Raw genomic sequence first — 12,410 nt, 5'->3', positions numbered from 1 at the left:
CAAAAAACTAACTAGAACGACATTGTCGTCAGATTTTTTTTTTTCTATTAGGACACGATTTCACTGTCGTAATCTTTTCGTGATATTTGCCTTTCAGCGGTGGGATGGTTACCGATCCACCTTCACATTAAGGTCATGAGTTCGAGTCCGGACCACCCGGACCCTTTCTGTCTGGAGTTTGCATATTATCCCTGTACGTGACTTCCATTCATTTCCCAAAAGCTGTTGTGTCATGACACTCTCTCCCCAAAATTTCTTATGGTCCCTCACCCTCAACAGGAAGACTGATGGACGAACTGAATTAAAAATTCACGTTATCTTCCATATTTTCATTTTCTGCTTTTTCAGCTAAAACCATGTTTACACTTAGTTTCTGTAATGACCAGATCAAAGCATATCTTAATGCAACAATACGATGTGCAAAATATACATGTATGAGTCATTGTATACAAGGAAAAAAAACACTATAATAAAATAACTTCCCACCTCTTTGAGTGTATGTTAAACTTCTGTATCTTTATGTGGTTATTTCTCTTCTTTGTGTCCTCACCACTCATTTGTGTCTGTATTCCATTTTGCACTTTCAACTATATCTTTTGACTCTTTCAAGTATGTTCAGTGTTTCTTTCATGATTGATTAAGGCCTGTAATACATATGTGAGAGCAGTGTGATGTAGTGAAACATTTAAAAAAAACAAAAACTAAGTAGTTCAGGAAAAGTATCAAAACATCTCTACTCACCTGCAATACTGTCACATTATTTTATTTTTTCAAATGAAGAAAAAAACACTGTCACATTAAACTGCACAAAAAGACCAAAATCATGCTGAGAATTTTATTCAAGTCAGTCTCAACTAAGTGATAAAAATGCTTTACCAATTTACAGAGCACTACAAACACCTGTTGTATGCACATGACAGAAAAATGTCCAAATAGGCTGCAGCTACATGAGATCTGAATAGCTTCTAAGGGCAGTTTTCGATCTTTATGGTTATTGATTTTATTATGCAGGTTACCGGAAGTGGACAATAAGTGAGGAGAATGTGAATGTTTTACTCCACAGCAATTATTCTTTTAGACAAAACCGTAACTATTGGAAAGCAAGGCTATAAAAAAGTAGATGGACCTCAACTGGAAAACTGTTTAAGTTAACTGGATCATGACCAGATAATCAAAAAGAAGATACAAAAGAAAAAAAAAAGAAAAAAATCATAGACTCACAAATATGTACTTCACCACTCACACAGACAAGATGCCATTGTAATGTTTTGTGGGCTTTACAAAATAAAGCCAAAAGACGTCAGGGCTACACAATCCGCAAAACAAGAAAATAACATGACTGAATAATTTCCCAGATTCCCCAGAGTCATTCAAGTTGAAACTCAAACAAGGCAAGTCCAGCCAAACTTCTGGAAAAAAAGTCCTAAGAATGAGATCATTCATTATACAGTTGTGTTCAAAATAACAATGCATCTGATAGAGTGAATCAAGTTCAAAATCCTTATAATAGTTTTACCGTCAATGAATTTGGAGCACAACACATTATTTTCTAAACCAAAACATGAAGAACCTTTTCTCCTTTCTTCAAATCATTGCTTTGCAAAATGAATACCAATTAAATTCAGTGCTGTGGTATGCAATAACAGTCCAACAACAAAGCAAAAGAAACACCCTTGTCTTCTGAAGATCGTTTGACAAACTGAAAGCCTTGGAAAAATTTGGAAAAAACAAAAGAAAATTTCTGATTTCATCAGTCCCTAAAATGCTTCTATTTATTCCCCATCTTGGTGAACTTCAAAAAAATGTCTGAAAAGCCATATTCTTTTGAGGTTATCAGAGACAAATACGTTGTCAACATATTGGCTTCAACCTTAAATAAGAGGCCCCGACAGAGCTGTTTTTTCATGGAATGAATGACCTGATTGATTGAATTCCACATTGCTATCACCCTGAACATGTTCCTTTCAATAAATTATTCAATTAAACAACTCAGGAATATGCATATCATGAATGACAGTGCTTTGGTTATTTACGACTACAACAAGTACTGGTATGTTATTTGCTCCGGTGCATTATTTCTACAAAAAAAACCCCAAAAAAAACAGTGGTCTGATTAGTCATGGTGGACTGCTATTATTTTGAACACAACTGTGCATATGGCATTAAAAGAAAGACAGATTTCATGTGACGAAAAAAAAAAAAAAATCGCAGTCAGAAACACGAAAGAGAATCCAGGACGAGCCGAGTGCCGTATAAAAGGAAAAGTACATTTCAGAAATGAAAGAAGTTTGCACAAGGCCACAAACAATCACTCTAAGAAGCTTTCCTTTTTTGCTGTGATAAATAAAAGGACCCAACAGTTTAAGAAAAGGGGCTTTCTGGTTTGATATCAATTTAGTACAAAACTTCCAAAACATTAACAGTGACGTAACAGATACTGTAGGAATCGCTGGGTGTGTGTTTGTGTGTATAGTTTTGTAGCTGGGTCAGGAGCACTGTATGACATCAAACCGAGGCCACCATCTTTTAGCACTTGGTCCACTGCGGTGGGTTTGAAAGGTCTTTCAGCTTTCTACAGCAGGTGGTTCCAGATCTGCGGAGATGGAGTTGTCTGCCTCTTCATATGCATTTGTCTGGTTTTCAGCTGGACTTCCAGAGCTTTCTCTAAAAGGGAAAAAAAACAACAACAAAAGTCGATAAAAACGACCAAGTATGTTGTCAAAACAGTTATCAAAGTGATCCGATGCGGATCACAAAAGGAAGAAACAATAATGACTTTACCGATATATTTACTTGTGACATCTACAAAAAGTTTTATCTGCTCTTTTTCCACTTTAACTGTCACAAAATGTTGAAATTTAGCTCTAATTGTAGTTTCCAATAGATAATATTTCTAATTATCTCAATATTACAAGTTGTGGAAACATCAGATGAAATTCTGGCCAAAATGAACACTGACACAAAATAATGCTCTATTTTATACCCAGCACATGTAAAAACAAATACAAAAGAATAATTAACCTAAAACAGAGCATCAATGAGGGAGAGCTTTTACCAGAAAAAAAGTACATTGGCTTTGATGTTTGTAATAGGATGGTGTACAGCAGCTAGATCTATTTTAAGGGGATGATATTTATTCTGTTTATCATTAGGCGATCAAAGCGATCTCAACATAATCAGCACAATGGGAAGAAACAAAAGCCATAATATAAATTCAAACACATCAATGTAAAGCGCTGCAGGGATAAAGTGAAGTTCACAAATTATCCAGATTGCCACAACCTATCATTCCACTTTGTACCGGTAGATGGTGCTATTAGCTGCTCTAGCATATTAATGGCTATCACAGTTTGGCACATATCAGAGTGAGTACTTGGTGCAGCCCTAAATGTAAATAACGTTGGTTTACACAGGAAAGAGGATGAACAGCAATTGTTTCCCCCCCCCCCCCATGACTACTGGATGTGACAACACAATAATATGGTGACAAACCAGAAATTTGTTGAAAGCCAACTTTATAGTAATTTTTATTATGCATACGACGACGTGAGCCTTATTAGCTATACAAGTAATTGGTCCCCATTCTACTGCTCTCACACTGCACTCAGGCCACACCAGATATTGATTAAAGTCTAAAAGCAGCTGCTTAATTGGGACCCAGAATTTAGTTTTGCTCAGCAACATTGCACTTGGAGAAAATCTCAACAATTCAACCAAAATATGGTCATGGTGACAGCATCCTAGCAAAACTCCAGATTTACCTTGCATTGACTCAGTGCTGCAAGCCAGTGCAGAAAGGTGGTATTCCATAAATCTTTAATTGTGCCTTAATTTGCATAAGGGACCAGTGAATCAAAAATAAATATGGATAACTTCAAAGTTTTACCTTACCTGGATCAGAAAAAACTACATTATGAAGAATAGAAATACAAAAGAATAAAGAATTTGGCTGTAGAACTGAGAAAACTATTTTCCATTCTGTTCTAAATTGTTCACATTTATCACACTTAACATTTTTTTTTAATATATTTCAACTACATTCATTTTCCATAACAAAAAAGTGCAATTTGAAATCTTACGGGTGACAGTGTATGGGAAATGGCATGTAATTTCTCAATACAGAGGATTTTGATGGTCTTCCGGGGTTGTATTTTACCAAACACAGCATAGCATAAATGATCATGCTAGTTTTCTGGGAGCAATGCAGCCAACTCCCACCATTAGCACCAACGTCTCAACAAGCTCTGTTTCCATCTGCAGTTCAGTTCTTGTTCTCAGTGTTGTTATGATCTCCACTCTGACTGGAGCCGCGCGACCCCCAGTGGACAAACTGTGAACTGCAGTTATCAGAATCTTCATTATTTTCCATTTACAGCATATGGTTAAGTTCATCAGCCCTGCTGTAAAGTGAACGCTTTAAATTATACGTCTGGAAAATACACTCGGGTTGTAAGAACATTTTTTAAATTGCAATTTTGTAAACTGATCTTTCTGCTTTCACTAGAAACAAGGTTAACATTAATTTTTTTGTCTCAATTTTTTTGTCATTATTAGTCATTAGTCATTATTTTGTCATTATTATTATTATTAGTGTCATTATTTTCAATACAAAACATGCATTTTTACTTAAAAACACTGAACGGCAAATAGTCACCTGTTTGGACTTGAAGTGTTGTTGTCGTCATTGCTCTCCTCCTGCTTCGGTGATTTTGTTTTTTCATCCACCTCCACATTTTGTTTCTGCTCTGACTCCCCGTTCACTGGAGTGGAATCTACATAAAGAAATATCCATATTCCTTTAAGATTGCATACAATCCTAAACTACAGCTGGTGTGATAATAAACTTTAAGTTAATATTGAACACCGATTGCAGAGTAAAACATTTGTCTCTTTACCTGCATTGTGTGCCTCTTTTTCATCATTGTCTGGTTCCTTGTTGTCGTCCTTAGGTTTAGCTGCCACCTCGGACTTGCCCACAAAGCGAAGCTTTAACTTGTTGTAGACTTCACTGGCTTTTTCCATGACAGCAGTGCTGGCTTTATATCTCCGTATCTACAAAATTCACAACAAGCACACATGGCAGACACCGAAAATGAAGACCGTATCATATATACCATTTGATGAATGTACAATAGACTGAAATAACACAGATGTAAATGAGCATGAAGCAAATAATAAACAAAAGTACATTTAATCCTTTTATTGTATTTGAACTAAACCCAATTACCATAACTTCCAACCTTTTTTTATTGAAAAAACATATTTCACAATACATCTTTTTCTCCCCCACTACTTTAAGATGTGTTTTTGTTTGTATGTCATAACACCAGATGCACATAAAACCTTGCAGCAATGACAACGCACCTTTTTTAAAGTGGCAATCACTTCAGCGTTCTTATGCAGGATCTGGCTGGTGACGGGTACGGCTTCCAGCGCCGCCAGTGCTTGTAGACATCGGTCAATGTCCTAGAAGACACAAATACATGGAAATTTAGCTTTCATACCAATCAGGAGGGGAAACAGCAATGTTTTGTAACTTACTGGGTTATCCACTTTGAGTGCAAACTTTATGTCTGTATGGAGTTTCTGTAGCCGTTCCTCTGGTGATGGCTCTGTACACACACAAAAACTTAATTACTTTAATTGCCAGACTGGTAAGGCTAACAATCTTCCAATAATGTCTCAATACTTTATATTTAATCAAAATGGGACAAAGAAGCTATTATCTCAATGTCTGAGAAGGATTGGCTAAATGTTTTCAGAACTCAGTTTAACACTTTAAGTTCTGATGGATGGAGGAAATTTAAATGGAAAAATATAATCAAAATTTTTTTTTTTATATATCACGTCATATTCTTTGGGACTGTCCCGTTATCCAAACCTTATGGACAGAAATAACAGCAGTGATTATTTAGATCATGGGTTTTGACGTCGGGCAGGTTATCTGTACGAGATATCCTGGCAACACTTGATTCATGATTAATACCAGCACTAAGTATCTGATTAAAATAATGCTGGGAGCCAGTAAAAAGCATAAAATAAGGAGGTGGCTAACTAAGAAACCCCCAACAAAGAGGGAGTGGATCAGTCCATGGAAAAACATATCTTTTCACTGAACCTGCGTTCGGACAAGTTCATTAAATGCTGGTACAAAAGGATGACTTTGATGACTTTTTTAAATTAGCAACCTTTGAACAGAAAATCCAGTCAAGTTTAAAGAATGTCTGTTGGTGTGATTGCATGGACATAGGGTGAGAACACTGAATTAATGCTTGTTGACCTACTGTTTACTCCATTACCATGAAGACTGAACAGGCGCTACAGGGATGAAACACGTTATATGCAAGTGAAACCCAAGATGGGGACAAGTATGAACAGTCTGTGACAGGGCTCGCCACATGTGATCTGATCAGCCAAAGATTTAATTGGATATAGTGAACTCTAAATCATGCAGGACTATGGTCCTTGAGGACTGTGGTCCAACACTCCTCAGGGGTTGCAACCCGAATAGGAAGCACTGACTCACCCTTTTTCTTTTCCACTTTCTTCTCAGGCATCCTTCCCGGTTTGCGTTTGGGCTTTTCAGGTTTTGACCTACAAGACAGGCTCTGTGATCCTTGTGTAATAACATTTGATAAAGTTAATCTATTTAGGGTGAAAACTGTAGTGTGCTTCTCATTACATGCTCACCTCGCTCTGGACTTCTCGTCTAACCGTTTGGCTTTCTTTTCTTTTAGTTCTTTCTCTTTCCTTTCTTTTCTCTCCTTCTCTTTCTTTATTCTTGCCTTCTTCTGGCTGTCAATTTTCTTCTGTGGTTTTTTCACCTGCAATTGGAAAAGGATGGACATCTCATACGTAAAAATCTACCAAGAGTCAGCTGTGAACTCTTCACAATATTGCTACAGGTGACACTGTCTTTTTCCCCAGTCAGCAGACTTACCTCAGCTGGTGGGGGGGAGTCGGAATCCGAGGGCGCAGGAATTGGCGGTGGAGGGGGTTTCTTGGACTTCTTCAGCGGGTGATCATCAATACCTTCATCTGAGCTACTGCTGCTGTCACTGTCACTCTTTTTTTTAGCCTTGTCTTTGTCCTTTTTCTTTTTTTCCTCCTCCTCCTCCTTCTCTCTCTCCCGTAGACGGCGTAATTCCTCTGCTTCCTCCTTTTTCCGGCGCTCCTCCAGCTCTCGTCTGCGTTCCTCATCGCGTTTCTTCCATTCACTGATGCGGTCGGGTTCACTGTCGCTGAAAAAAGTAAATTAGACACCTTTTATTGTACTTTTTGTTCCGAGATAATACAAGTGTCGGAATAGGGCTGGGCAACAGAGCATGAACTTCATAACTCTGTCATTTTTCTCAAAATAGAAACACACGCTTAAAACTTTTTTCCCCCTCAAACTTTTACCACAAATACAATTCTCTGTCAAAGTCACTAATCAATTCAAATTCCAACTAAGGCACTTTTAGTTAACCACCAGCTGCACACAAGATGTCAATTCTCCACAAAATGGTGAAAAAATTGCAAGAGTTAATGAAAACCATACATATTTGTAGTGTCAGCCAGCTGTGTCAAACTCATGTTAGTTCAGAGAGAAACTAGAGAAGGTCAGACCAGTGAAACAGCAGCACAATAATGCAAGAACGCCCACAAATTAAAATGTTTCACTGCAAATAAATAGAATGTATATGGATGAAAATGTAAAATCTTCAAAATAAGTACAATTTCAAAATCTTTGAAGTTTTGTACCCTAGTGTAAAATACAGTGAAATATCTATTTCAATCCTGCAACTGAAAATGCAACAATGACTCAACTGCATGGACAGTCAACTCACAGGCCGGACTGGACCCTTTGGTGTCCCGGGTTAGTCTAACAGACCCCAAGTTTTACAGTGAAGACTACAATGACAGAAATCATGAAGGAAACACCCCCTCCCATCTGAGACGCACAGCTCTGGAGGAGGTGGATCTTTAGGTCAAGACATGCTTTTGTGTTTTCCAGCTCAACGTTGGCTGAGTCAAATCACCAGTTCCTCTGAAACGAACTTCTGGCTGATTTGCAAAATCGGCCAGTATGTGCACTAATTCAGGATCCATTATTTACTCATTATTTAGATCGTGGCCATCACCCAAAGGATCTGGACGCCTCCTATTCAACTGTGTTGTGTCTGTCTGCAAACTTGAGACGTGAGTCGGGAAGCGTGGAGGGAGGGGGCGGGGCCACAGAACAGCTCGTGTCAGACAAGAAAGGCAGGTGAGGAATTTTCACACAAAAGTTATATTGACATAAGTCATATTTTGTTTTTATAGTGAATTTTAGGGAAACGTTACTCAGTCCTATACCAAATATCCTGAAACTCTCATATGTTTTAAACCGATCAAACTTTCCATAACAATCAAATACTCTAAAACTAACACACATTTTAAAACTATCCACATTATTTTCTAATGCCAAAATATTCAGTTTATAAACATTCAAAGAAAATGAAAAATAGCAACAAAATAAAACATATATATATATAAAACAGCAATGTACCTGTCACTGTCGGAGGACGATGAAGGTGCTCGTTTTGCAGGCGCAGGCTTAGGTTTCCGTGCACGAGGCTTTGGCGCAGGCTTCTCTGTTGGAGCAAATACACGCAGAGCTGGAATAACTGAGCACTGAAATTGTTTCAACACAGTGAGCCTGAGGTGCTGTTTCTTTCATGACTAGGAGTTAGGGTAATACTTTACTTATTAAGCCAACAAGACAAAAGGTGCACCTTTCTTGCGAGCTTGTGGGCCTTTCCTAGGTGGTGGATCTGATTCCGATCCTGATCCAGACTTTGAGCCGGACTGCGATTCTGAACCAGACAGAGCTGGTCGAGGCTTCTCATCTTCAGATTCACTTTCTACTACTTTCTTCTCAGAACCTGATCCGGACTCTGAGTCTGAATCAGATGAAGCCTTAAGCAATACCACATACAAAAGAAAATTAAGTTAGTCATGGTGAAAAAGGGAAACAATAAAACAATACCTAAATAATGCACAGAGCGAGGGAGCTCATGTATTACCTTTTTCTTTCCTCTGCCTCCAGCTTTCTTTCCACCTCGTCCACCTGATTTCTTTTCTGGAGTGAAATCCTATTGAGGACAATGAAATGTTAAACATGTTTATGATTTGACACACACATTCAGATATATATATGCATGAGATTACCTGGTCACTGTTTTTGCCAGAGTCCGAATCTGAAGGTGTGGCGTCTGATTCAGAAGGCGATCCACTTTCCTCATCTCGATCACTGGACGAGCCCCGAGCCTTTTTTGGAGGTGGAGGCCGCTAAAAACAACGACGACAACAAAAGAGAAACATTTAGCAGATCTTTTTCACTTGAGATCAACAAGCTGCCCTGTCAAACATGGGCTCAGGCTGTGCAGATCACTGCAGTCAAACACAAGGAGTTACAGTCTTCATATCAAATTATTATCAAAGATAAAGTTACTTCAGCTCCATAATGAAAAATATTTTTTGTGGTTATCAATGACATCAATTAGAAATGAAATCAAAACAGTCACTTGTGTTCGCTAAACAACCGTAGTATTGTCCGCACAGCTACCTTGGGAGCCTGCAACTTTCGCTTGGCACCTCCTCCCCTTTCTTGGTCTTCACTCCCAGAATCCGAGTCCACCTCACTACCTGAGTCAGCTTTCTGAGCAACTGGGGCATCTTCTTCATCATCCTCATCACTTCCTGCTCCTCCTGCATTGTTGCCCTCACTGTCGGACGAGCTTGCAGGCTACAGACAAACCAGAGCAAGAGGGTCAAAGAAAATCAAACAGCAAATGCAGCACAGACACCAAAAACCAGTGGGCCGTAAGACACCAAGTACAGTTTGCTAAATGATGTGCTACTGTTAATGTCAAAAAACACATTTCAGCAAATAAAAGATTTAAAATCTAAGCTTTCCATCTATCTGCTACTACAACTCAAAGCCACTACAACTTTAAGGAAGGAAACACAAAAAACAAAACTTATGTACAATGAAACAACTTCTGTGTGTCTATGAGCAGGAACGTCACAGGTACCAGGGTGACTTACCACAGGTGGAGCACTGTATGAGGCATGCGGATTGTTCTGGATTTCCCATAAACCTTCATTAAATCCCTTTCTTTTGTTGGGCTTTCCATAGCGTTCTCTGTACTTTTCATAGGCAAAAAGGTCCTTTGGTGCAAGGAATGCTCTGCAAAGCATAACGAGACTTTATGTTATTGAAAACAATTAGAGATAAGATGCTTACATTGATCTTACGGATGCGCTGACTTTAGAGTTGAGGAAAAAGCGCTCTCTGCCACCTAGCGATAGATTACAACACACTCACAGGTGCTATCTCGTCAACAGATGGTGTCTGACGCTTGATCAAACATGTCAACATATCACTCAGAAGCACACATTTCAACTGACAGGGCATAACAGTGAGTCTTCAGTACACAGAATAACAACTCGGTGGCACACCACACAAGAGATAGATACCACAGCTCAACAAATAAAGATGCCCAACCAAAAGCCAAAGAAGGGGACTTAATTCAACAGAAGCACAGCCAATTGAACCATGCGAAACAGAAAAGTAAAGTTGAAGGAAATTGCTTCAGTACTGCAACCTGATTTAGATGGTTGTGTGAAATGAGGTAGGTGGGGTGTTTGTGATTGCATTGTTTAGCAGTGCCAGTTCTTAATTCATACTTCACCTTGTATACTTGAATATGAGTATATCAAATTGTAAGAGAAAGTTCTTGATTTATCTTTTTGTAAGAATAATAAAAAGCTGTTAATTCTCTTTCAAAGCAGAGCCAAAAAAAAACACTATTTCTTTTTTCATTATTCAACAAAGCAAAAACTGCAGATCAGCGTCAACACTTTAAAAGAAGCATTGTAATATTACTGTATCTGTTTCACTCACGTTTCATGTGTTCCAAAGAAGAAAATTGGGATTTTATTAGGAGGCGGTTTCACTGCTCCATCGGCCACATCTTCAATCTGTAAACACAAAGCATTTGTGAAGAAGACGCGGGGGATACATTCACAACATATTGCACATTTCAAGCGGATCCCAATATGAAATATGCTGTAAAAATGTGCAACAAAAATTATCAAATTTCGACTATTCATAACTAATTTTGAACAAACGCAAGTAACTTGCAGTGAGCACGCATTTTGACGGAAACGCCTCATGGTGGAAGATGAAACTCTTGACTTATTTCTCTTTAACGCAATTTCCAAAACAACACCGTCGCCCGGCTGCTGGACGTCTCCCTGTAGATTAGGCCAGCAGCAGCAGCAGCGGCGGCGGCGGCGGCGGCAGGAGCAGCAGCAGCATCTCGTGCAGACTGTGCCACCCCTGCACTGACTGTGGGCCTGCGCTGCAGCCGCTTCGCAGCTCATATGAAGTTATGGTTACGTCTCGTTAGGTGTGCGGTGGATGGACACACGGAGAAGCTTCTCCGGCAGCAGTCCCATGCACAGCACCCCCTCCGCCCCTCTGACTGCCGCTCGCTTTACTTACCCTGGCTGGCCAGTGGGGGTATCCCTTCATTTTAGCGAAGACCAGGTCTCCGGGCTGGAAGTTGTGCGGCATTGTCCCGCTCCTGCGTGCAGCGTGGGCCCAAAACGTCTTCAAGTGCGCAGTATTTTCCGTGTCTCTCTGGGTCGGGTGTTTTCAGGTCGACACGAAACCTGGAAACGATGGGGTTAGCTCGCGGGCTAACAGTACACTAACCGCGATAAGCGAGTGCCGCGTGAAGATAGAGAAGGCGCACGAGACTCTTCCGGTGAGCCGGAACAGTCTGACTTCACAGTAGAGGAGAGGAGCGAGGCACCACTGCTACGAATGAAGAAGACGAAAAAGGCGCTTCAGAATAGCCAAGTGAAGCAGCTGAGTGTGAATAAATAAAAGAAATATTACCTGATCTCTGTGCAAACAAGTTATAAAACGACAAAAATACACCACAAAATTAAAAGCAAACCAATCAAAACTGACATATGAAACAAACCACAGACATACACCTTGGCCATATATAAAAAAAATAGTGCATTTCTGAGTATGCACAGATTTTGTGAATTTTTTGGTTATGAGGGACAACAAAATTGAGTAAAATTATTTTGTTAATTATTTTAATTATTTTTTTTTTTTGTATGTTGCTCACATGGGCAGTATGGACAGACAACAAAGTTGGTGGGTGACCCTCAACTGTAAAACTACCAAGTCCTAGGAAAAAATCAACTAGAAGTCATGGCACTCTACGGAATACCATTTACTTGTACATGTGCAGAACAACTATTAACTACGACTGTGGTGCATAAGCTCATCCGTGGTATTTCTGAGCATTGTCAGAAAATATGATTTTTGCCCATACGACGTTTATACGACAATGAATTTTGGA

The 12,410-nt window shown here is 39.2% G+C and overlaps 1 protein-coding gene across 1 annotated transcript; it reads right to left on the bottom strand.

Annotated features, from left to right (window-relative positions):
* Positions 1 to 1,077: 1,077 nt before the first annotated feature.
* hdgfl2 (HDGF like 2) lies at positions 1,078 to 11,792 on the bottom strand. Its single transcript, XM_030083528.1, has 16 exons — positions 11,534 to 11,792; positions 10,931 to 11,007; positions 10,072 to 10,213; positions 9,590 to 9,769; positions 9,193 to 9,312; positions 9,048 to 9,116; positions 8,757 to 8,940; positions 8,531 to 8,615; positions 6,941 to 7,241; positions 6,691 to 6,824; positions 6,527 to 6,594; positions 5,542 to 5,612; positions 5,365 to 5,466; positions 4,896 to 5,052; positions 4,655 to 4,772; positions 1,078 to 2,664 (listed from the first exon to the last, which is right to left on the bottom strand). The coding sequence occupies exons 1-16, from the start codon at positions 11,603 to 11,605 to the stop codon at positions 2,565 to 2,567; spliced, it is 1,980 nt and encodes a 659-aa protein (XP_029939388.1). The 5' UTR covers positions 11,606 to 11,792; the 3' UTR covers positions 1,078 to 2,564.
* Positions 11,793 to 12,410: the final 618 nt, after the last annotated feature.

This window comes from Salarias fasciatus, chromosome 23 (assembly GCF_902148845.1).
Source record: "Salarias fasciatus chromosome 23, fSalaFa1.1, whole genome shotgun sequence".
NCBI classification, from domain to species: domain Eukaryota; kingdom Metazoa; phylum Chordata; class Actinopteri; order Blenniiformes; family Blenniidae; genus Salarias; species Salarias fasciatus.
The sequence above is the reverse complement of the archived record's forward strand: the minus strand, read 5'-3'. Positions and strand labels throughout refer to the sequence as shown.

Bases quoted from the DNA above. Each gene is read 5' to 3' on its own strand.
- hdgfl2 (XM_030083528.1), bottom strand. From the start codon at position 11,605: ATGCCGCACAACTTCCAGCCCGGAGACCTGGTCTTCGCTAAAATGAAG. The intron at 4,773-4,895 runs GTAAAGAGACAA...TTCTTTATGTAG, and splicing joins AAAAGAGGCACACAATGCAG to ATTCCACTCCAGTGAACGGG. The intron at 2,665-4,654 runs GTGACTATTTGC...TTTCCCTTTTAG, and splicing joins AACACTTCAAGTCCAAACAG to AGAAAGCTCTGGAAGTCCAG.